Source organism: Canis lupus, chromosome 35 (genome assembly GCF_003254725.2).
Source record: "Canis lupus dingo isolate Sandy chromosome 35, ASM325472v2, whole genome shotgun sequence".
Classification (NCBI taxonomy): Eukaryota; Metazoa; Chordata; class Mammalia; order Carnivora; family Canidae; genus Canis; species Canis lupus.
In genome coordinates this window covers 3,786,738-3,812,272 of record NC_064277.1, presented here as the reverse complement: position 1 = coordinate 3,812,272, position 25,535 = coordinate 3,786,738, and the positions used below count along the sequence as shown (strand labels likewise).

The window sequence follows — 25,535 nt, the reverse complement described above, 5'->3', positions numbered from 1 at the left end:
TCCTCCTTCCTCTGCCTGTGTCTCTGCCCCTCTCTCTCTGTGTCTCTCATGAATGAATAAACAAAAATAATTTTTAAGAAAAGAAAGAATACTAAAATAGCCGTTCAAAATAAATCTACTAGATCTTCAAGTGTCAACCGGGACAAATTTGGAAAACATAGAATTGAGTAAAAATGTAAGGTGCAGAAAGCTTATAAAGTGTTACTTACCTAAAATCCAAACACCACTAAATATTGATTATTCACATATTTTACATACGTAAAAGCATGGATGGAAGAGAGAGACCAGGATCAGAAGAGGGGGCTGCTGAGGGCAGGATAAGGGGAAGATGAAGGAGGGTGTGAAAGGAGTTTCAAAGGTTCCTCTAAAAAACATCAAGCCGAGGCACGTGGGTGGCTCAATCACTTACGTGTCTGCCTTCAGCTCAGGTCGTGATCCCAGGGTCCTGGGACAGAGCCCCACGTCAGCTCTCTGCTCAGCAGGGAGCCTGCTTCTCCCTCTCCCTCTGCCTGCTGCTCCCCCTGCCTGTGCTCTATCAAATAAATATGTAAACTTTACAAAATAAAACACATGAAACGGTTACGTTCACATTTGTAAAGTCTGGATGGTACATGCTTATATCACTCTCTGTACTTTTCTGTGTGTTTGAAACATTTCAGAGAGAGAGAAAGGCTCTTCCAGGCATCTGAAGCAAAGCTACCCTGAGCCCTCTTTGAGGTCCAGCCACCCCAGGCTACTTGCTGGTTGGTCCCTACACGGCCTGTGTACACCTCTTCTCCTCCCCTTGAGACACAATGTGGGGGTGCCCAGCAGCGATCACTAGCAGCTTCTTAAAAAGGCAGATTTCAGGTGCAACCCAGACCTGAAGATTCAGAATCTGCATTTTAACAAGCCTCAGGTTATTCCTAATGTACAGACTTTAGTCTGAGCAGCCTCCATGAAACTGCTCCTGCTGCCTCCATACCTCCTGCCCACCGTCCCCGGTTCTGGCCAACTCCGAAAACTCTGATCTGGATATACTTCAACAGTCACCTGTCCTAAGGTTTCTCTGAACCCCTGTCTAGGTCGAGAGTTGTCTGTGTATGCAATACATCTATTTTTCTCAAAACAAACAGCCTTATCCTCATTTGCTAACTGGACTATGGATTCTTTGGGGCAGTCGTTCTTATCACAATATATGGTGAATGACATGAACTCAAAGAAAGTTATATGAATCAACTAGAATCACATTTGTTGACACCTTGCTCAAAGAGTTCATCAGGGAATAGATGGTTCTAAAGCGCTTTAATATATGTAATCACATCCAACCCCCTTTTTAAGTTCTAAATCTAAAATAAATTTACTTATAAAGTTTCAGCATTTAAGAAAATGTGCCTGCTTAAAATTTCGTAGCAAAGTGCTATGTGTGTGTTTTAATGGCACACCTTAGTAAATTGGTGTAAAAAAGTTCTCCACTTCAGAAACTCTTAGTCTTTCCAGAAGTCTGGGCCCCATTTAAAGCCTGATGAAAAATGTGGATCTTCCCCCCACACACACACACACACAAACACAATAATTTAATTTAATTCCAGTATCTACAAACTCTAAGTCAAGTCTAAAAGATGGTGCAGGCCTTGCCTTGCATTGTTCTAGAGTTTTCCACAATGTCCTGGAAACAAAAATGTGTCTGTGACCATATGACACCTTTCACAGCAACCTCATTTCTCTTGCTACGGAAACAATCCCAGCAACCCACTGAAAATCATGAACACTTTAAAAACTTTTACCATCACTGGCTAAAAAAGTGTTGTTGTTTTTAAAAAAAAAAAGATTTATTTATTTGAGAGAGTGTGCACACGCACATGCATGTGAGTGGGGCCAGGGGCGAGGGAGAGGGAGAGAATCTCAAGCAGACTCCCAACTCAACAGGGAGTCTGAGGTCATGACCTGAGCCAAAACCAAGAGTTGGATGCTCAACTGACTGAGCCCCCCAGGTACCCCTAATAAAGTGTTTTAAATTCGGATTAATCCCACAGTTCCTACCTATGAGTCTAGAAGACAGGAAGTCAGCACTAGAATCAACACATTTGGGGCAGTCACAAAGAAGACACATGGGCCCAAGCAAGGAGTGAGTCCTGTCCTCAGTTGCCTGATCCAAACAGTATTTTATCAAGCAGCTTCCCCACCACCCCTTAAGGTCCTTGGTAGCAATCAGAAAAGCACCCTTTGGGAATCTTTTAGTCTGTTTACAAGCACCCTCTAAGTACTACATGGTGTAAGCATAAAAAACATGTAATGCCCAAAGGAATCAAGAGATGGGAGGAGCCATCTGCCTAAGACTCCGGTGATGTAAGAAGTCCTGATCCTAAGGTTTAACTCCTCCAGGTTGGTGCTTATTTGCCTCAAAGAAGAGTGCAATGCCCACGCCTCTCGGTGAGTGGCCCTCAAGCCCTTGGGGAAGAACACCACCTTCCAGAAGTACTCACTTCCCCTGACATTGAGTCTTTGTAGTAGAATAACAGTACTAATATAATAATGAGCATTTGCATTGTGTTTAGCTTTGCAAAGCTCTTTCACTTTGTGTCGGTCTAGCATTTTAATTCTGTTGCCAGAAAGAAAGAGGACCCTCTTTCTCCACCGAGGCCCTGGGCCCCCCTAACAAGCCGTTAGAGGAACCCCCAACCTGTGTAGCTCTAGATTAGTGCTGAGTCATGGGAGCCTGGGCTGTTTGTGGCCTTGTTTGTGTGGAGCTCTCAGATATTTGTGAAATGATTCCCTGGGGACATAAGTCAGCTCTTCCTAGAATCAGAGTGAGGTCAGAGGTTGATTGAAAAAGAGAAATTTTTAAAAGAGCAGAAATTTCAAGCAGGGCAGAATTCAGGAAAGAGGGTAGCCTTTTCAGAAGAACAACCTTTCTCTCTGGGACTCATATAATTAAAAAATCTGGAAATAAAGTGAAACTTTGAATGAGTAACATTTCATTTTGGATTTTGATTTATTGTAAGTATTGCATTGATGTTTTAAAAATAAGCCAACTTCATCAAAATAATAGAGGTAAACGATGGTGGCGGAACTTGCTTTCACGTGTGGCCAGTTAACTAAATTCGTTGACACTAACGGAAGAGTCCATGCCGTCCTTTGTGGGTTAGCTGGTTTCACCCTGTGTTATCCATCCCTCCACTCGCTATTCACTGAGCCCCTACCAGGCACAGAATATGAAGGATACACAGTTGGGTCTTCAGAGATTTTGAAGTCTCTGGGAGGAAGCCTATTTTAATTCATGTAAGCTATTTATTTTCAGAGAGATAACGTAGGAGAATCATCAGAGGTAAATGAAAATCCATCATTTCTGCTAAAGGGGAACATGAATGATTGTATATCAATGGTTTGGCTATTGATCAAGAGGTATTCGACACAAATTCAGTTTCCAGGGAGGCAAGCATCAAGGATGTCTTACTGGGAATCCGAAGAACTGAGCCCTAGTCCCTGGCTGACGTCTGATGGACTCTTTGATTTAGGTCAAAGGATTCCATTTCTCTGGGGCCTCAGTTTCCTCTCCCAGAAGAGGAGGCTTCAGGTAGGTGACGAGAGGTTCCATTTACCTTCCTTATCTGTTATCATTCAACAACTGTATTTCCTGCCTGAGAAAGGGAGCAGTCATATTTTGTTATCCTGCAAGCAAACCAGGTGTGGTGCATTAGCAAATCAGTAACAAGCCCAACCCGGAACAAGCTGCTCCTTCCCCTCTTATATTTTGATCAGCCACCAATGGTGGCCACCTACAGGCAGCTCTTGAAACAAATGAAAAGAATGTCCTCCTTGCCCTGGGCAAAAGTGCAAGTGGCTCTTTGCAAAGCTACATAGAGGCCTTAATTAGCGTGAGTTCACACTTGGGTCTACAGCAGAACAGCATCTCTTAGCAACAGAGAACTTGAAACAGTGAAGCTCAATGCCAGTGTAGACACTTCCAGAAGGGAGTGAGGAATCAAAGTTGAAGGGGAAAATGAGAGCCATCTGATGGAGTCCAGAAACCGTGGTAGCTGGAAGAGGAAGGGGGGCCACCTGAATCATTTTCCCTAAATGGCCTAAGTAGCTGATCAGCATGCTACCCGGAACCAAAGATCCCTATCAAACTACGGATAAAGGTGAGTTGCTGTTGAAACTTGCCAGCTCACCATCAGCGAGCTTGCACACCCTGGGATTTCATTAGGTGGGAATGAATGTGAACCCATCACATGTTTACTCCTTTGAGAAGGGAAACATAAAAAAGGAAGAGAGAGTGCAGAGGGAGAGGACTTTGTATGCTAACCTTTCATCTTCCCTCAGTTAGAAAGCAAGGCCCATCCGATTAAAGGCAAATATCAAACATGCCTTTATATGGAGGACACATGGGCAAGGAAAGATTTAAATTCTTCACCAATTCCTCCTGGGGCTCAGACACTCCTCACTCTCGTTAAATGAAAATGTGAATGATAAACACTCGGCAAAGATCAAAAAGGGGTGGTATTGTATAGTGGAGACGGAGAAGAAAGCAAGCTCTGGAGCAGCTAGCCAGAGCCTGATCTCAAATTGCCTTGTCACAGGGTGAGGGTTTCTCTCCCGAAAAGCTTTTGTGTGCCTCAGAAGAAAATCATTACCGTCAGAGCCACCGTAAGGACAACAAAAGACATTCTTCCTCTTTATTTTACACTCATACATCATTTTTAGCCTCAAATACTATTTTTCAGTTTAATAGGTAAACTTGGTTTCAATTGACTTTTAGCTACTTTTTCTTAAAGTCGAGAGCGTAAAAAAAAAAAAAATCACAAGAGAGACTATTCAAAAGGTTGTGCCACAGACTCCAAATGCAATTTCCAGAAGGGAGGGCCAACAAACGTTTGAACAATGGCTGCACTTTTTTATAAGACTATTGTCCTCCGTTGAAGAGGAGAGAGATTCGTATGTACACATTCAGGCCTGCTCGTTGGAAAATATCTATTTTTCTACGTCAAAGTCTCATCTGATGCAAGGCATTTTTAAATGAATGAGGTGGGGGGAAAGGGCAAAAACAAAAAATAGGATCATTGGTCGTGGAATTTAGTTTCTCCTTTCTTGGATCTTTCCAGTAGGAAGCATCCCCCAGGATCTCGAGATGTATGCTCGAGGACTCAAACCAGCTCTGGCTCCAGCCGAGGTGGTGAATCCCCAAGGCCTGGTGAGAAAGGTGAGGGATTGAGGTGCTTCACCTGTGCTTCTGGTTAGTTCTGTTTGCAACAGTGGGATTTTCTGAGCATCTCACACAATGAAGACAGAGAGGGAGACACAGAATTTTGTATCCTAGAGTCTTTTCAGTGGGAGAATGTTCAGAATGTTTCTGAACCTAAACAAAAGGGAATCAGGCAAATGTATAAGAAACTCTCATTGGATAGAGTTCTGTTTTGTTGACTGGCTAAAGGTTAATGCCGAAATCACCCCCTTGACTAGGTAAACAATTCCAGGAGAGCTCAAAGGGCTCAGAGATGTCTCCCGGGTGGGCAGTGGGTGACAGTAACGGCGTGAGGATCTATCTGTAAGTGGACATTTTCCTGTAGGGAAGCACTTTGGGGTTTTCCAAGGCCACTGGTGTTAGAGCAGAGAGGAAGCTGGTTCCAGAAGCAAGGGCACTCACAGGGGCCAAGGAAGCCCAGTAGGTGTGACTTGCTGCTGGGAGGATGCGGAGAGAGAGGGGCAGCAGCCTTCTGGCTGGGGATGAGCCCTGTGAGATCTGGACATTCATCCAATTGAATCACAGAGACCTGGGGGTGGGGGAGCTCCCTCCTACCAAAGTTTGGGGCGGGGGCCTGTAGTGGACTAGGATCCTGAGCTCTGCCACAGGGCTGCTCTGAATTTCGGGCCTGAGTCCTGGTTCTGCTACTGTGTGAACTTGGGCAACTTACCTAACATCTTTAAAACTAGGCCTCCTCATTCCCAAACGGCCCAGTGGTGTGCACCTCCATAGACGTGCTGGGTCCTTTAAGTGAGGGAACACACGTATGGTAGCTACGATCATTATTCAGGTTATTGGGAATGGCTCAGATTTCTGGTTCTGTCAAAGATGCAGAGCAATGCGTTTGCAGCAAGATAAGGCAAGCAGGATGAGGTAAGGCCAGGACCTAGTATCAGATCTGCCCAGTGGATAAAATCAGGGGCAGGGAGCAGGAAATGCTGGGCCGGATGGACGAGACACGGTGTCCCGATTCTCCACCCCTCATGATGTTTATTTAGTCTAGAAGACAAGATGGAGGACCGGCTCCTCTGCTGCTGGCCGAAGAGAGCCAACCGGGCATTCAGGACAATACACAAAGGTCTGGGCCAGCAAACGTTCGCTACCAGGAAGTCTGACCACAGGCGGCAAACTCAAGCTCTGTGTCTGTCTGACTCTACTGTAGAATTATTTAGCAGAGCTAATGGAATGAAATGTCTGCTGGGGATTCCAACCTCCTTCTCTATTTGATTGCTATTGAAATCTGACCTTGGGCTTGTGGTGATGAAGCGTCAGATACACTCAGTAGAGCTATCTCAGGTGGTTGGGGTCAAGATGACTGCTTCTGATAGCACCTAAATAATGCTGGGTGTTTGTGCCACTGTTTACATTCGCAAGTCCCTTGGTTCACATGATCTCATTCGCTCCCAGAGCAGCACTGCGTGATAGGCGGGTGAGGCAGATGTTACGATTGTTCCCATTTTACAGTTGAAGAATGTGATATGGCTTGTTCCAGCTCACATCACCAGACGGTTATAAGGTCTGGACAAACAGTCAGGAAGTCTGGCTTCAGATGTTCTGTTTTCCTACCAAGCATTTCTTGGGCTTGAGACTTTTATCCTCACGTACTTGGGCTTTGATGACTAAAAGTCGACCCTGAAATGAGGCTTCTTGCACCAGGAAGCAAGCAAGGGAATTGGGGTTTTTGTTGTTCCACACTCACCTGTCACAGGACAAGGGGGAACTAACTCCCAGAGACTTCCTCTTTCCTTGGCAAGTCAGCTTCAATAATCCAAGAGTGATGCTTTGGGGGAAAAAAAGTCTGAGTTGTGGGATGATGGAATTAAAAGCCCCTGAGAGCTGGCCTCCCTCTCTCCAACCCCCAGACCTCCAAAAATAGTTGAGAGGTGCCTGAGGGATCCGAGCAAAGTTCTGACGTCATCCCCCACCGTCATCCTAGCCGGGAGGGCCTTGGAAGTCCCTTTCCATCCCTTTCACCTAACGATGGGCCGTGTTAATAGTGTTCTCATATTTGCTTTAGATGAAAGATAGGGTTTAACTTGGAGTCCTTGGGGTTTTTATGGTAACAGTTCCCTCTAATTTCTTCACTGTGTTATCCTGAAAAGGAGGATGCTTTCCTGACACAGTTTGTAACTAACACCTCACCTACTTTCTGCTTTAGCCTGGAGGCCCACAATGATTTCTAAATATTCAGAAATCTAGAATTTGCACATAATCTCTAACAGGAACGATGGAAATGGCCATCGTTGTTTCTCCTTCCCGTACTGTGCCTGGGCTAGTCTACTATTCCACTTCAATCCTCATGGTTCGCACTAGGCTACGGCCACCTCTGTGACATGTTGGCTAAGCCTGCCCAACCAGAGCATCGTAGGCTGGGGACCACAGTGATAGTGTCAAAAATAGTAATGACCCAACTAGCCATAAATCAGAGCTAATGAGATTGGCTGTGATATCGTTGGAGCTTTTAGGAGAGAGGCATTCTCTTCCTGTTGGAACTGCCAAGCGTGAGCAGGGGAAACACAGCAGCGAGCCCAAGAATGAAGGTCACAGAGAAGAAAATAAATCCAAGAGGTGGAAACAGACCAGAACTCGGCCATGTCTAAAGCCACGCAAGCCTTGGTCTTCCCGGTTACATTAGCTAACATGTTTGCCCTTGTTTGCATAAGTCAGTTTGCCTTGGGTTTTCTATAGTTTGGGTATGAAAAAGAATACTAATGCTCATCCAGTATTGGTAATTTCCTATACCTTTTTTTGCTATGTAAGAAAGTATGATGAGACCCTCGCATGGCACCTAAAAGAAATCAATTTTCAGATACTGACACGTAAAGAATTCACTTTAGCTTTAGACTCACTCGCCAGCATATCCTGTGGCATCTCTTCATTGTTACTTGCGTCCTCAAAGAATACAAGCATTTTTCTGATTTCTTAGACGTGTAAGCTGTTCCATGCTGGCTCAGATGATGCCCTCGCCAGCCCTGGGTTCTTTGTTTAATAGTGGTCATAAGGACAGTTTTTGTGAGTTGGTGACCTCCCAGGTATCATTTTCAAAAAGTGAGATAGGACTTTCTATACAATGCACAGTCTTACTCCTGGATCTACGCCCAGGAGAAATTTAAATATATGTCTACATGAAGAACCACATACGAAGGTTCTTAGAAGCTTTATTCAAAGTGGCCCCAAACTGGAAACAACCCAAACACCCATTAACAAAATGGATAACAAGTTCTAGCATAGTCACGCAAAGGAACAATTCTCAGCAATGAATAAAAAAGAATAAAATACTGGGACATGCAACAACACGTGGGTGAATTCCATAAGCGTCATGCTGAGTAAAAGAAGTAGACACAAGAGAGCACATGCTGCCCAGTTCCTCGTATTGTAAGTTCTAGAACAGGAAAAACGTATCTATAGGGAGAGAAAGCAGATCAGTAGTTGCCTAAGGACGTGTGTGGGGTTGGGGAATTTGTTGCAAAGAGGCACAACAGAACTTTTTTGGGTGAGTGAAATATTTTATATCTTGATTGGGGTAATGGTCTCACAGGTGTGTACACACCATAAAACTGCACAGTTAAAATGTGCCTATGTAAGATCTAGCTCAACAAAATTTTTTTTAAAGTGAGGTATTTCCCTAGGATTTTCTTAACTTCAAGGCTCATAATGTTTATGTTTAAAATAGTATCATCAAATTTCAGTCCATCAAGTATAACTAAATCATATTATAGAAATGCGTGAGGTCCATAAAATTTTCCAAACATGCAATTCTTGCTACTACTTTTATATTTTTATTCCTGCTGCCGCTTCAACTTGGAATACACTGACAAAATTTTGTCTCCCTGACAAAATCTTTTTTTTTTAAGATTTTATTTATTTATTCATGAGAGACACACACAGAGAGAGAGAGAGAGAGAGGCAGAGACACAGGCAGAGGGAGAAGCAGGCTCCATGCAGGGAGCCCAACGTGGGACTCGATCCCAGGTCTCCAGGATCACACCCTGGGCTGAAGGCAGGCGCTAAACCGCTGAGCCACCCGGGCTGCCCTCCCTGACAAAATCTTATCTATTATCCCATTCTTCATTTATTCATTCATTCATTCCCCAAATATTTATTGAGTGCCAGGCCCTGTGACAGGCAGTGGGGCTGTCGAGGCATATAAATCAGGGACCGGGACCTTTAGGGACATATACTAGAAAATGGAGTTTTACTTGAATGCCCTTAGATTTATATTCCCAGCATTTTCTGGCTGATAAAAAGACTCTGTCAAAGACCGTTAACCTGGAGGCCACAGGCTTCTCTATTACATTTCCTAAAAGTGTGCTGGTTATCCCATACCCACGTATTTTGCAGGCTCCCTTAAGGTTCTATGTTAACTTTAAAGAAATGGAATCTTTGAGGAGGTTAACATGACAGGAGGAAAACATCTCTGAGAAGTTAAAGGGAAATTTGAGTGCATTTCTAGGTGTACGGAGAAAACATAGCAAACTATGGACGTGAACTCAAATGAAAGGGGAATCGAAACAAAATTATAGTTGCCGACTTTCTCAGATGGGGCTTGAGGCTCACCCCGGCTTGGTGGCCTTTCAGACAGACCAGAGCCTGGACCACAGCTGACAATGTTTTCTGGTGGCATCTTTTAACATTTTGGAGTATTTTTTAAAAAATCAGTCACTATAACAAGACTTTATTAACATTTTTCAATTATTTACATTTTCTTCTGCTCCCCCATCAACTCTGGGTTACAAACCATTAGATGTTTACTCGATTCAAAAGATCATCACACACACACAAAAAGATCATCATAGGGCAAAATTACTGATTTACACTTAAATGAAATATTGATGCTTGAAAAGACTGTTAAATCCTCTTTAAAAAAAAAACAGGTGTTTATTTCAGAATAGTTTTAGATTTATAGAAAAAGTTTCAAAGACAGGACAGGCAGTTCCTATATGCCACTTACCTCATTTGCCCTATTGTCATCTTACATTTGTCACAAGTAATGAACCACCACTGATACATTTTTATTAACTGAAGTTTATAGTTCACTCAGATTTTCTTAGTGTTTACCTCATGTCCTCTTTCTGTTCCAGGATCTCATGCAGAAGCCACTTGACACTTTGATCATCTTGGCTGGGATAGTTTCTCAAACTCTCCTTGTTCTTTAGTACTGGTCATGGTCAGGTATTTCATAGAACATTCTGGATTTGGGACTCATCTGATGTTCTCATGGTTAAACTGCGGTTATGGGTTTCAGGAAGGAAGATCACAGAGGTAAAGAGCCATTCTCATCACATCATGTGGAGGCTACATGCTATCAACATGTCTTATCACTACTGATGTTGATCTTGCTCGCCTGGCTCAGGTAGTGATTATCAGGTTTCTCCACTGAGCTTTTCTCTTTCCCGTCCCTCCCCTTCCATACTTTCTGCACTGGAAAGAAATACCCTGTACAGCCCACACTTGAGAGTTATGTCTGACCTCCTCGAGGGCCATGCATCTACTCACATTCTTTGGAACTCTTCTGCATGGGAAATATGTCTCCTCCTCCCATTTCTTTCTTTATTCAATCATTTATTTATATCCATATGTATTCATTAGTAGTTGTTTTATACTTTGGGTTACTATACAACACTATTTTGTTGTTAAATTAGGAGCTCCATAGGCTCCTGTGACACAACCCTGTCACAGTGGGGGGTAGAGGGGCGCTCAGCAATTTCTCACTTTGAGGCATCACCAGGTGCCCTGGGCTCAGCTTATATATTTCCCGGCCCAGTCCTAGAATCAACCATTTCTCTCAAGGAGCCTTGGTTCCTTTTATTGGAGAATGGTATTAGAAACCAAGAACCAGTACTAGGTATGCTCATTGCTACTGGGTTGTTTGACCTTTTGAAATAGCGAGGGTATTTTGCTCAAGTTTAAAAGCTTAGTTTCGTGTTTAAAATATTGTTAACAAAAAAGATGCTTCAGTGACTTTATATATTTATATATTACTTTGCTCTAGAAGCACTACATTTCTATTCAAAGCCCTATTCGGTGACCCACAATGTACAGTGACAATCCTATGCATATATGGCTAATTCTTTACAAATAAAGGTCCTTCAGGACCAGAGCCATAAATTCAAACTAATTCAATTCTAACCTTATTAGAGACCAAAAAAATTAATCTAAAAAAATTTTTTTTCAGTCAAAAGCTCTTGCCTCAGAAAGCATCTTCTGGGTCTATAATTTACCCCATTAAATTATTCCTTACTCTCATACTCTTGTAGCCTCTAGTCATTGAAGGGAATAAGCTTAATAGATTTAGATTTGGCTAGGACACCTAAACCATGCAGTTGAGAATTTTTCTTCATCTTCATTTAGAATTAGTAGGGAAAGAGTTGTTGTTGTTGTTTTAAGATTTTATTTATTTATTCACGAGAGAGGGGCAGAGATACAGGCAGAAGGAGAAGCAGACTTCCTGCGGGGAGCCCAATGTGGGACTTGGACTCAATCACAGGATCCTGGGATCACATCCTGAGCCAAAGGCAGAAGCTCAACCGCTGAGCCACCCAGGAGTCCCAGGGAAAGAGTTGTTTAAAGAGCATCATTTTACCTGTTTTAGGAAGTGGCAGTCTCTTTCTCTAAATCTTTGTTATTTGATTGTTCCCACACACCCTCCTGACAATGATGATCTTCAGATTGCCCATTCATTGCTGAGAGCCCCAATCCATACTTGACAGCTGAAGTTCATTTGCAAATTTTGGGAGGATTCTCCCAAGCAACAGAGGCTGTTTCCATGCGGGAATGAAACATAATGCTCACCTGTCAGTCCCGCGTTCTATCCTTTTTCTGTGTGTGTGAGAGAGACAAAGAACATTGTGAAGTACAATAAAGCAAATGTAAGTAAAAAAAAAAAAAAGTAAAAATCTGTGATTTTTTAGCAAACAGAAGCCAACATCAAATTCTAGATCAATTTGTTATACTAATTGTTTTTTTAATTCAATTAAAAGAGTTCACACTTAAATTTTGACCAAGCTTTTAAAAGTAATTTGGATTTATCAATCACATTTACAATTGAATAGCCTTTTGTGTGGAAGTCTTATCTTCATTTTGTTATTTATTTTACTTGGTCTTTTGATCAGGAAGGATGAATTTGGCTGTACTCACTGAGTAAGTTCTTAAGATATTACCTGTAGTTTTATTTTGGATAGGTTATGTGACATTTTTATTACTTCTGCCACTGAACAAAAGTAGCTTTTTCATTTTCATTTATGATAGGTCTTGTAAATGTCAACTTCCTTGTTAGAAAGTCAGAGTTAACATTCCAAAAGTCAAAGGATGATATAAGTCATGTTCAACTACACACATGTAGAGTTTGAGGTAATTTCATACCACTTTTTCCTGCCCCCCCAAATCAAGATAACCCACTTTCAAACAATTATTTGAAAGAGAGAAATCAAACTGCAGTAAGAAAAAAGAAAGACACCTGATATTCCAGACTATGGTATCTATCTAAATTTCAAGTATAAATAAAAAACATGAACATACAGAGGTGCCTGGCTGGCTCAGTCAGAGGAGTGTGTGACTATTGATCTCAGGGTCATGAGTTCAACCCCTATGTTGGGTGTAGAGATTACATAAATAAATAAACAAAAAAAAAGTGAACATACAAGTAAAATTAATGTGAAACCCATTTGCTATGACTAGTAGTATATATTCTAGGTTAATTAACCCTGACACCAACTCCTTGGAACTAACCTTTACAGAATTATGGAGGACTTAAAATTAGATCTCTATCAACTTTAGAAGGAAGCTAATTTTTTTTCCCTGCCATCATCTCCAAGGAAATAAAATTGTTCAAGTTATATTCATGACTAGGTTGTATCTTTCCTTTATTTTCTCCATTTTTAGGAAATTGCAAACTGATAGATTATCTAACATGGTTCCAAAGCAAGAGAGAAATGGCTCAGCTTCTTTACAGTGTTAAATAACAAAAGTTCAACACAGTACATTTTATTTTATTTTATTTTTAAGATTTTATTTATTTATTCTTCATAGAGACACAGAGAGAGAGAGAGAGGCAGAGACACAGGCAGAGGGAGAAGCAGGCTCCATGCAGAGAGCCCGACGTGGGACTCGATCCAGGGTCTCCAGGATCACGCCCTGGGCTGGAGGCCGTGCTCAACCGCTGTGCCACCGGGGCTGCCCCAACACAGTACATTTTAAAGATCAAATAGGCCTTCTTAATTCATTTATGAATTGGGCTACAGATTCATGCTCACAGATGAGAGCTCCAAAGGGCTATAGAAAGGAAAAGGTTTTCAAAGATGGCAATGAAGTCATAAGCAAAAAGTTTCTTCCAGGTGAAGATACCTTCTTTCGGGGACAAAAAGTCTTCATGCATGGATTATCTCATCTACCTCTGGAGGATGGAAAGGGTCCATGTGACAGATGACCTGATTGGTACTGACCAGAAAATTCTTGAGTGACCAGCTAAGACTACATTTCTGGAGGAGGCTCTAAGTGCAGGTAGGTGAGATGTTAAGCCCCAGTTTGACGACATGCCCTAGCATAAGTGACTCCATTTGGGTCTGTGGTTTTCTTTTTCATAATGGAGATGAATGAGTTCAGGACAATAATATAAATTAGGGTCAAAAACTCAAATGCTTTTGGGGGCCAGACAAATGGCATGCATGAAGGGTGTGTGCCAGGCAGGGACAAGGGGTGGCTGGGAAATACCTGCCCATCTACTATATTCAAAGGAAGCACAGCCCTGCAAAATGGGCAAAAGGGCCAGGGTTACTTCATTGCTGTTGTTGTTGTTGTTGTTGTTTTATGTTTTGTTTTTTTAAATGTTCTGTCTCCTGCTTTTCAAATGTTGACAGCTATTTTTTCTGGAAACATTGCATGTGGTCTGTGAGCTGCATTTGGCTTCCAGGTCAATTATCTGCAAGCTGATAACTGTGCACAAGAACTTCATACTGGGAGCTAATCCATTAACCACAATAACTTGTAATCAGAAATATAATTGTTCAAATGGATTCTCATGCTGGCTGATCTGAGCACCGTATATGAGAGACCAAGCAGATAGGAAAAGGTTGCTCCGTGACTTAAGAATCAAAGTAAACAGAGTTGTAGGGTCTTTGATGATACTATCAAGTGATAATAACTTAATATGCTAATGTATTCAGCAAATTGATTGTCTTGAGTGTATTGAGCATCTTGCATGTGCCAAGCACTGTTTTAGGCACCAGAAATACAGCTTAGTACAAATATAAAGGATGTATCTAGATGTAGGAAGTAGTAACTAAAGAAGTAAATGAGAAAACTACCACTTAATGACAGCTAGCACCCAGAAAAGTAATATGATAGTGGGTGCCTGATTGGCTGCCCCACACTAGCGGGTGAACATACTCACCCTGGAGGTTATCCGAGGGTCAAATTCCTCTTTCTTACTCCTTGCATTCTAGGTTCCTCTAGAAGTCATTTATGATATGTCTTAATGAATTGAAGGCCAGTTTAATTTTAATTAGTTACTTTTTTATCTTCTTGACTACATTTGGGGGGAGCATGCTGATCTGAGAGGGATTTAGGGAAACCTCTAATCTAATCAGGAACTTAATTACAAGTCAAGTCAGGGCCAGGTCAGGACGGCAGATGGCTAATTGCAAACATTTTATGTTGGTTCCTTTTAGCTTGGGTCTTATAGGGGACCATCTTCTAGTGCATCTTCTAATTTGAGGAATTTTAAAAAAAGATTTTATTTATTTATTTGAGAGAGAGAGAGAACAAGCATGGTGGGGCGGAGGGGTGGTGGCTGCAGCTAAGCAGGGAGCCTTGGTGGGGCTTGACAGCAAAGATCATGCCCTGAGCTGAAGGCAGATGCTTGACCAACTGAACCAGCCAGGCACCCTCCATCCGAGGATTACTATCACCTTTTTGGGACAAGGACTAATAACAGCTTGGCAATGAAACTTCGCCCCGGGGTTAGGGTTTCTCCCACCTAAAAATGCAAATTAACAAATATCTCTTAAAATTCTTCCTGGGGCGCCTGGTTGGCTCAGTTGGTAGTGTGTGTGACTGTTGATTTCAGGATTGTGAGTTTAAACCCCACATTGGGTATAGAGATTACTTAAAAATAAAATTTTTTAAAATTAAAAAAAAAGAAAAAAACCCCAAATTCTTCCTATAGTATTATAACCTGGCCCTGCATGTTAAAATAGAGGCACCCTGGAATGTTCAGTTAGAAGCTCTGGGTTCGAAGTCCGTTATTTGGCTCTGCTGTAGGCCAGCTCTTTGATCTGATAGGCATTTAACCTCTGGAGCCTCATCTGGGAGACCACCTCTTGGGGGTTCCATGAGGACAGAATGAGATTGTGTATCTGAATACTAACCCTGCAGAGTTTAATATTGTTTATTATTATGATTGGAATGGCCATCACGATCACTGGCAATGCTTATTTTGTGATGAGTTCTAAGAAAACAAACAGGTCCTTGTGACTTTCGGGTACAGAGGTAGAGCCCAACACAAAATAGAACTCTTCTGGAAAAACCAGCCACCAAACAGGAAATAAATATCTGTAAAGTCATATTTAAATTCGGAAATAGAATGTAGATTTTATAGAATAGTAACTGTGGTGGTAATAAGAAACAGCTAACATTTATTAAGCACTTTCTCTGTTCCAGGCATGGTAGTAAACACTTTGCATTGATTATCTCTCTCTCTCTCTTTTTTTTTTTTTTTTGGCTTTTTTTTTTATCTAAGAGGGAGAGGGGAGAAAAGAAAAAAATCAAAGTAATAAATAATATGAATTTGGAATAGAAATCATTACAATGTGCCCTATCACCTCCCCCCCCCCCCGCCCCCCTCAAAGCTCTTTAAACATGTGCAGGTTTTCACATCCATTTCTCAGAGGTTTGGCGTCTTCTGCAGCCCCGTGGGCCCCTTGCGGCCCACAGTTATCTAATCTCCCCTTGTCAGCCACTTGGGCAAGTCCATGACCTCCTCCCATCCCCAAGGCCCAACTCCCCTAACAGACTTCAGAAATAATCCTCCCCCATGTGCCAGTATTTTAGTAGTAAGCGCACGATGCCCACAAACAGGTTAAAAATATAAGCAAATGATGGAAATGCACACGAACGCGTTCAGCATTTGTAGCCCAGAGTGTGTCCCTTTGTCAAGCAAGAAAGAGCCTGTCTTCCACATTCTCCAACCGCCCCACCTCCCCCCACCCCCCCCCACCTCCCCCAATCCTACTGGAAATGGACTGCTCTAAGACTCCCATTAATAAACTTCCCAGAATGCGAAATGTCTCCAGCATGTGGGGCCGCCGGGGTGAGAGGTGCCGCGCTCTCCTCGCTCCTGCAAGGGGGAATATGCTAATGCAGCGGGTTGCCGCAGGCCTGGTGTTATTTATATAGCGAGGGCTGGGCAAGGTTCGAGCAGGAGCCCCGGAGAGGGGGGAGAGCCTCGGCTCCGTGTGCGTGTGCGTGTGTGTGTGAATGTGGATGTGCGCGCCCGTGCACTTGGCGTTGCAGACTGGAACTCGAGACCTCGGGGAGGGGGAGGGGGCGGGGGCGGGGGCGGGGGCGGGGCGGCCACCCCGGCTCGCGGCTCGGTGCGCGCCGTGTAACTCGCGCTGGCGGGGTGCTTGCACCGCACGCGTTTGGGAGCGGGGGCGAAATGGCGATTTGGGGAGCCGGGGACCGGCGGCCTGAAAATTGGCCGATGCGCATTCCTGCCACGGACACACACACACACACACACACACACACAAATCAACCATCATCTGAACCCCCCCCCCAAAAAAAAATCTAAAAAAAAAAAGAAAGTGCGAGGGTGTTGCTCCGACACGCCGGCCACTTGGGGCTCCGGGAGCAGGGCGTGGACGGCGGGGAGCGGGCCCCCCCTGGAGCGCGCCGAGGTCGCCGCCGGGACCCGGGGTGCAGGGTGCAGAGCGCAGAGCGCGGCCAAGGAGGACGCGCGGAGGAGGCCCCCGTGTCTCCAGCGCTGCTCCCCCGCCTCGCCCCGCGCGCAGCCCGCCCGAGCCCGGGATCCTCCAGCCCGGCGGCCGCCGGGTGCCCGGTTTCCCCGCTTCCCCGCCCCCCGCCCCCCGCCGCGGAGCCCGGCCCGGCTGGAGGGGGCGCTCGCGCGCCGGAGCGGGGCGCAGCAGGTGCCGCGGTTACCTCCGCCGCGGCGGGGGGAGAGGGGGCGGGCCGGGGAGGAGGAGGAGGGGGAGGCGGAGGAGGGCGAGGCGGAGGGCGAGGAGGCGGCGGCGGCGGCGGCGGCGGCCGGCTCCGGAGCCCGAGAGCGCGGCGGGCCGGGCAGCGGGGACCCGAGCTCGCGGCTTCCGGGAGCGCCCGAGGCCGGGCAGATCCGTCGCGGGCTCCCGGGGAGCGGCCGCGCGCCCCCGCCCCGCCCCCGCCCCCGCCCTCGCCCTCGCCCTCGCCCTCGCCTCCCGGCGGGCGCGCAGCCCCGGAGATCGCGGCGCCGATGAGCGGCGGCGGCTGAGGCCCGGGCCGCCGTCCGCCCGAGCGGGGCCGCAGGGTCCGGGCCGCGGCATGGGGGCGCACTGAGGCCCCGCGGCGGCCGAGCGCGTCCGCGGCCGGGGCCCTCCTCCCGCCCGGGCGCGTCTATGCGCGTCTGCGGGCGCCCAGGGCCCGGGCCATGGCGCTAGAGCGGCGGCGGGACGCGGCGGGCGGCGGGCCCGGGCGGCAGGCGCCCCCGGCCGAGGAGAACGGCTCGCTGCCGCCCGGGGACGCGGCGGCCTCGGCGGCGCTCGGGGGGCGCGCGGGCCCCGCCGGCGACCTGCAGCCGCTGCCCGCCCCGCACCCCGCGCCCCCGGGCTGCAGCGCGGCCGCGGCGCCCAGCCTCCTGCTGCTGGACTACGACGGCTCGGTGCTGCCGTTCCTGGGGGGCCTGGGCGGCGGCTACCAGAGGACCCTCGTGCTGCTCACCTGGATCCCCGCGCTCTTCATCGGCTTCAGCCAGTTCTCGGACTCCTTCCTGCTGGACCAGCCCAACTTCTGGTGCCGCGGGGCCGGCAAGGGCGCGGGGCCGGCGGGGGTCCCCGGCGCGGCCAACTGGACCGGGCCCGCGGCCTCGCCCCCCGCCCCCGCGCCCGCCCCGTGGGCGCCCCCGGGCAACGCGAGCCGCGGCGGGGCCGACGCGCCGCCCCTGCCGTCCCCCCCGGACAGGCCCGACAACGCCTCCCACTGCGACTGCCACGCGTGGGACTACGGCATCCGCACCGGCCTCGTCCAAAACGTGGTGAGCAAGGTAAGGGCTGCGCCCGGCCCGGCCCCCGGCCCCCGGCCCCCACCCCCACCCCCACCCCACCCGGGGGCACGCAGGGTGCCCGAAGGGGACGCCACCCACGGCCAGCGCGTGCCTGCACCCGCCGAGGCTTGGCCCCTGGGTGGGGAGCGGGGCTGCTCGCTGCCTCCCCCGGGGACGCCGCCTCCCAGCCCTGCACGGGGCTCCAGCGCCCTCGCTAGTGCGCACCCCAGCTCCGGCCCCCGGTGCACGTTTGGAAGGCGAGCCCCGTCCCCCCTCCCCTGCGAGCTGTCACCCTCCCTCGCTCGCTCCCGCCGGCCCCGGGCGGCTCTGCAGAAAGGTGAGGCCGCCGACCCGCCGACCCGCCGACCCGCCGGCCTGCCCAGCGCTCGCCTGGCTCCGGGTCTGACGGCCGCGGCCCGGGCCAGCCGCCTCCTGCACACAGATACCTGCTCGGGACAGCCCTGTCGTGGCCCCAGGTGTGCTGCTCTGCGCGCGGCCTCTGCACCCAGGCTGGGTGTGCAGACTAAAGGCGGCCAAAGCCTCCCCCTAAGTTACAGCCGCAGAAGCAAAGAGCTTTTGCAAAATCTTGTTCCCTCCTCATCCCGCTCCTTGCGCTCCAAAGATGGGTATTTATCGACTTCACATTTTGCCACTCGAGTGTCCCCTCAAATGTTTCCTCGCGACTTGAGCGGCGTCTCTCTAGAGGACAGGAAGGAAACTAGGAATTTGTTTTGTCTTCCCTGACACCGAGGCTCTTACACAGCAGCTGCTTTTGTCTGAAACACTGAGCCCCTGGGAAGCTTCGGCTGAGCAACGGCCGCCGTGCCCGGAGTCCAGAGGAACCCCTCGGGCAGGGGTATCGCATTGTGTGAAAAGGAGCAGCAGTGTTTTTTGAGAGATGTGGGGCCCACAGAAAAAATGGAGACTGGGCACTGTTAGACAATCAATCCCTGACATGTCTATATTTCCCGATTTTTTTTTTAAACGTGTGAGAGCCATTTGCTAAGCAATGTGTGTTTTTTTGCCCCTTCTGTGTTTTAAATGACTGATTTGCATTTCAAAGTAAGTGTAGACCTTCCCCCTCCTTCTGGGCAGCAGCCGGGCAGAGTTTTAAGTGCTTTGTTTAAATGTGAGACTGAAATTTGACAATGTGCGTGTGCTTCCCCCCCCCCTCCCCGCCGCCCCACCGCCCCAAAATGAGTGTTAGTAAACAGTTGTAGCTCATGGATGTGTAAGATGAAACTCTTACATCATCATAATCACTGTTTTAATCTTGTACCAACCTGGCAAGAAATGATCTGTCCTGTGGGAACTGACAGGATTAGCTGTTAATGGGGAAGATCCTTCAGGCTCGGTTCACCTTGACACCCCCACCCCACCACCCCACCCCCCAGCTCCAGAGCTTCTTTGCAAATGTGTTGCTGTGACTCTGTTTCCCATCCGCGCTGGGCAACATTTGTTTTTTGTTACCAGCATGGAAAAATTCAGAACAATGACTACAGTGACTATTTTAATACCCTTTGTATGTCTGTGAAAGTAAGGATTTGGCAACATTTTCAAATACTTTAAACCCCTTTTTAAAGGAGAGGAGGAATAATAGAGATCAAAGCCAATGTGTTTAGAGGGTGCTCTGTCCTGAGGTCAGAGGGGAAGGGAACTTGAAAGTTAGGAGGTGTGGGATAGAGCATCATTATCCTAGTGGTGGGGACCCAGGAGCAGCTATTCACACTCTGCCACGGATGGCAGGATGAGAGAACTAAAATAGTCCTTGAAAACAGGCTTTAAAGGCACAGTGGAGAGCTGGACAGTTTTTCTAAATTAGCACTCAGGAGAGTCAAAGATGGCAGTAATGGGTGCACTATGTTTTGGGGCTGCTTCGTGGCTACGTCACCGTTACCTGTAGCTGGCGGGACAAAACTGGGAGCTGAAGACCCCGGTACAACAGAGACACATTTTCTTGCAAGATAAAGGCTAGAAAGGACATATTGATTTTCACGCACAAATAAGATCTAAATAAAGGACTGTCCTTCTACAATGTTCTATTCCGTGACAAATGCCTTGAGGAGCTCGTTAGGCGCATTTGGCAGGTACTGAGGCCCATATCGCTTCAGCTGGCTGTGGGCACTGGACACTGTATCAGGTGTACAAATACGGAACGTGTACCGTGATGGGTGCAGTTCTAGAGGTCAGGTGCCCGTCAGCTTCGTTTCTAAGAGCAGAAGCAGAAAGGTTCACCTTCCGCCAGTGGATGAAAGTTCAGAGTCTGAGCCGTTGCCTTTTGTACCCTCTCTCCCCACTCCATACCACGATCGATCCACCTGCAGATAAACTCACGCAGTGTCCTTGTCATTAGGTGTCCCTCAGCCTGTATGTGCCGCTCCAGTCTGGGTCCTGTTCCTTCTGTCCCCAAGTGTGCAGTGGGCAGGGGATACAGAAAAACTGCCGGGCGTACGTTACATCGTATTATGAGTGTATGTTTTATTATGAGTACGTGTCGTATTACAAAGACAGCGTATTATAAATCCATATTATTAATGTATGCGCATGTCCTGCTATATAGTGTATATATATGTATTGCATATTATACTTTTTACGGCCCATCACCTGTAGGCTGTAAGTAGCACCTGCACAGGTGGATCTGCCAAGCCAGTTAGAATCTCCAGTTATGATAGTTCAAAGGGATCTTGGGGCCGACAAGCCTGTCTCCCCTCCTGATTACTATCCCTGACATGGGCACCCCCCTCCAGGCTGGGAGGAGAGGGCCCCGCTGGCTCGGCGGCTCACTCCGCAGTCGCTCTTCCTCGCAGGCAGGCGTGCTTTTGGGTGAATATAGCTCAGGTCACCTCACGCCTCTTTGTATGGCTTGCTCCCCTGACGGGTTCTTTTTCCTCTACATAATACATGTCCAGCTATCTGAGAATACCCAGGTTTCTTTTCCGGCTAAAAAGTCTCCAGCTACTTCAGCCGCTGCACACATGACACAGTCGGCCATACCGATCGCTGCACTTGCCATATGCGTCTCTTTAACGGGACACTGAGAACACAGCCTGGAGGACGCCGTGTCTCTAATCAAGAGCGTGGACGGACACTCGGCTTCCTCTGACGGAGCCTGCAGCTGATGCATGAAGGCTTTCAGTAAACATGACAAGCTGCTTCTATCTGGAGACCACAGGCACCAAATCTTTATGGGATTGCATCGTCCAGGATTTCTCAGGCTACACTTCTGCGACGTGGCGCACGATTTAGGCCTCATCGTAACAGTTTTGGGTTATTAGATCTCTCCTGTTAGGATCTACTTTATTTCTGTCGTGCGCCTTGGTCTTCGGTATTTCTTATCTGTTCCAAACCTTTCAGTGCCTTCAAAATAATAATGATAATAATATCACCTTTCTTTTCGTGCGACCCTATAAAGTTTTCCAAATGTTTCCTTTTATTATGTTACTTCCTTTTGTTAAGAATGCTGAATAACCCAAGGCCGGTCTGCACACAGAGCATTATCTTGGATAATCAGTTAACACATGCCTGAGTGGGCCTGGTGCTGTGTACCTTGAGCCCTGTGTTCAACTTCCTAGTGACATTCATACTTCCGCGGTTTATCTCCCTGCCGTGCCTTCCTGAAACAAATGCTAACAGAGTTCTGCAGTCAGTTAGAGGTCGGCTCTGGGAGGACCCAGGCTGGACATGGCTCCCTGTCCCCGCACCAGCATCCGCTGGCGGCTCGGATTGTCAAAGATTTTACACGAGGTTAAAAAAACAAAAAACAAAAACCATGCTGCTGACCTTGCAATATTCCTCTTAATAATTTGCATCATGACCCTGCGTTGTCCTGAGTGAACCCCCCCTTGGTTTCCAACGCTCACCACTTCCTTGAAGAGTCCTTGGAGTGTAGCCAAAAAAATCAGTGTCCGCCGCTCAACTTTCTAAGGTCCACTCTCTTTCTGTATATATAAAGTTTGGGACGTTTGTCCCCAATCTTCTGTTCCTTCTTCTGTTCTCCATGAGGTCTCAAAGATTGCTGGCTTTCATCCTGTAAGTACATCTGAGGGTTGTTTAAATATCCTGGGAAGTAATTTGTATTCTTTTTCTGGGGCTCAAGTCTAAAAGTATTTAAAGCGATTCGGTACAATTTAATTAGGATTAAAAATAATTACAATTTCATTGCAATAGTAATATCTTAAAAATAACCCAGTGTCAGGTCATCCTAGGGGTGTTTTACTTATTTTGTCTGGTGTATGCAACACAACGGTGAACATCTTTATGCCTGTTTTTAGAAACTGATAGAGAATGCATGCACGTGGTGCAGAAAGCAGACCGTAGAAGTGGCGTTGCCTGCCATCTCTGCCTCCGGCTTCCCTCTTGAGAAGCAACCATGGTTACCAGTTTCTTATGTATCCTTCTAGAAATAGCCCAAGTATATTTTCATTTGTATATTTTTCTCTCACAAACAATGACATGATCTGCGCATTGTTCTGTGCCTGTCGCCACCAGTGTTGGGGATGCGCACCTGTCACTACGTGGAGAGCCCCTCCGTCCGCGTCGGTGACACGGTGTCCGAGCAGCAGTCCTCCACGGCGTGGGCAGGCCGTAATTGACCCCATTAGGCACCTAATAAGGGGGCGCTGAGGTGGTTTCCCCCCTCTTTGCCGTTGTGTACTATATAATGAAATCTGGCATGCGTGAAATTCTTCGAAGTGGAGGGTCAAAGTTGCGACATTTTAATTTTGATAGATGTTGTTCGGTGCTGTCCCTAGAGATCTTACCAATTTACACTTCCATCAGTAATCCTGGAGCTCCTGTTCCCCACACCCTCCCCAACCAAGGACTTAGCACACTTTTCAGTGTCTCCTAGTTTGACCTGGGAAGTGTGTTCGGTTGTTGTTATAATTTGCATTCCTCTTGTGAGGAAGGAGGTTAAACACGTCTCTGAAGTTTTTTGAGCCATTTGCTTCCATTTCTTTAAACTGGCTCCTGAGGTCCTTTGCCTGTGTATGTTTTTTTTTTTTTTTTTTTTTTTTTTTGGAGGGGGAGGAGTACACAAACGTTTCTGTGGAAGTACTTCAGGCATAAAGTAAATTAACTCTCTGGATGTCTGGTAAATGTTTTTGTCCTGGCTTTTTGTTTGTCTTTTTATTTTATTTATGGTGGTGGTGTTACACAGAAACTTTTGGTTTCTTTAGAGTCAAATGAATCTTATCCGTTACAGTTTCTGGGTTTTGCGTTAGATGTAGGGCTTCCATCATCCTGGGATATTGGGGGGGAACCCCTACTTTCTCCCAATACTTTTTGATCTTGGTACTTCTGTGATTTGGTGTCGCAGATGCCCATTTTGCTTTTATTGAGCCAGTAGGATAAATTGCTAGAAAGGGAAATAAATATTAGGTCCCTGGATATAACCAGCATTTCATGCAGCTTTTGACTTGCTACAACAATGTCCTCGGCGCTGCATTTGGCAGCGGCGCCAGTGGGAAGACCAGAAGCTAAATGGTTGTTGGGCAGCCCTTGTCATCTTTGGGAGCCAGCACAGCAGTCTTCCTGCCCAGGCAGCGGGGCTCACCTTTCTGCATCTTCTCATTCTGATCTAGCTGTGAAACCTCTTTTTTCTTCTTCTTTTTTTTTTTTTTTTACCCCCTCTTTTGTCTGTAGCATTCTTTCGCAGGCCTCAATTCATTTTGGTCTTCAGTCCAAAGTAGGATTGAGTCAAAAGTTGATGTCATTTAAAAACATGATGGGCTTTCTGAATGTCAGCCGTGGCGTCACCACAAGCCAGCAGTGTGCTAGAGCCAGCTTGGCCTCTGCTGACTCCGAGCCAGCGCGTCTCTATCCAACTGCGCACTCAGGGATGTCTCGTCGGTGGCTCCCGCTCCGCCATGGCGGGAACATTTACACCATGCAAGTGGCAAACACTACACATCAAGGTTTTGCAGACAATCCAGTCGTTACAATGATTCTTATGCCACTAAGTGAGACCCAGGCCACTCCTTTCCTTTCCTTTCCATTTTTTTTTATAGACTTTTTTCTTTCCTTCCTTTCATAGATGAGTCCCTCTGTTGGGCCAAGCTTTGTGCTATGTGTTCGAGATACAATGATAGAGACAGCTCCACTCCCATAGAGCTTCTAGACTAATGAGGGGGGACACACCTTAACTAATTAATAATAATCCTTTAATTACACACGGAGCTAAGTATGTGGAAAGAAAGGGAAATGAAGGAACAAAAAGCCCGGCCTACACCGCCTGGTCTCTGAGTGCAACTGACATCTGAGTTGAGATCAGAGGGCTGAGCTGGAGAGAGAGGAGAGGGAATGGCAGTTGCAAGGGCCCTGTGGTATGTGAGAGCTTAGAACTGGTAGGAGGCAGTGAAGGTGGGAACGTGGGGAGGGTGGCCGGGAGTCACGTTCAGAACACCAGCCATGAGGTGAACCAACTCAGCTAGGAGGATGAGTCGGGATGGAGGGCCGCAAGGCAGACCGGCGAAGTGAGGAGGCCTAGGATGGGGAATGGGGCCCTGTGGAGAAGCAGAGGGCAGGGGGGACAGCATTTGATGGGGAGACACAGCCTCATCAAAGGTCCCGGGGAAACTGGGTGGTTGGGGCTGTGGGAAGCAGGCCGCCAGCCCAAGGAGAGGTTCTGGCGGGGAGCTGTGGGAAATCGCAAGGCAGCTGCAGGTCCAGGCCCGACCTGGGGTAAGTGGGCCTGGAGCCTCTTTCCAGGGCTATCGAGAGGAAGCAGCACTGGCCCATTGGAGTGTTCTAGAATTTTCTCCTGCCCTCCTGCTTGAAGGGGGAGAGTGCTGATGGACTTTGCACCAGGCCGAAAGACCCTGATATGGGAAACCATCAGTCTAGAGTTTACTTTGACTCAACCAGCTTTCCCTGTACCGAATGCCAGGTGAAAAATCGTCCCAGGCATGACTAGGGAATAATATTACCTCCTAGTCCAACATCCTCAGCTTACAGATGAGGAGACTGAGGCTGGAGTGAGTGTGGGGGGTGTCACTGACCCATCCAGAGCCACCAGCTCTTGGGGGGCTAGAACCTAGTTCCCCTCACCCTGCAGGGTCTTCT

The 25,535-nt window shown here is 47.1% G+C and overlaps 1 protein-coding gene and 1 long non-coding RNA gene across 8 annotated transcripts in view; one reads left to right on the top strand and one right to left on the bottom strand.

Annotated features, from left to right (window-relative positions):
* Positions 1 to 18,288, bottom strand: part of LOC118353379 (uncharacterized) — a 66,896-nt gene extending 48,608 nt beyond the window's left edge. Inside the window, exons 1-4 of one of the 2 annotated variants that reach the window (XR_007408476.1) lie at positions 18,152 to 18,288; positions 12,017 to 12,043; positions 10,283 to 10,450; positions 6,923 to 7,004 (exon numbers count right to left, since the gene is read on the bottom strand). This is a non-coding gene — a long non-coding RNA (uncharacterized LOC118353379). Of the gene's footprint in view, positions 1 to 6,922; positions 7,005 to 10,282; positions 10,451 to 12,016; positions 12,044 to 18,151 lie in introns of those variants that run through there. The other variant, XR_007408475.1, reaches the window with a different exon arrangement.
* Positions 17,430 to 25,535, top strand: part of SLC22A23 (solute carrier family 22 member 23) — a 163,454-nt gene continuing 155,348 nt past the window's right edge. The window contains exon 1 of one of the 6 annotated variants that reach the window (XM_035710506.2): positions 17,430 to 18,473. In XM_035710506.2, coding sequence (XP_035566399.1) covers positions 17,862 to 18,473 — 612 coding nt within the window. In that variant the 5' untranslated portion in view covers positions 17,430 to 17,861. The remainder of the gene's footprint in view (positions 18,474 to 25,535) is intronic. The other 5 variants (XM_035710505.2, XM_049106047.1, XM_049106048.1 and 2 more) reach the window with 5 other exon arrangements.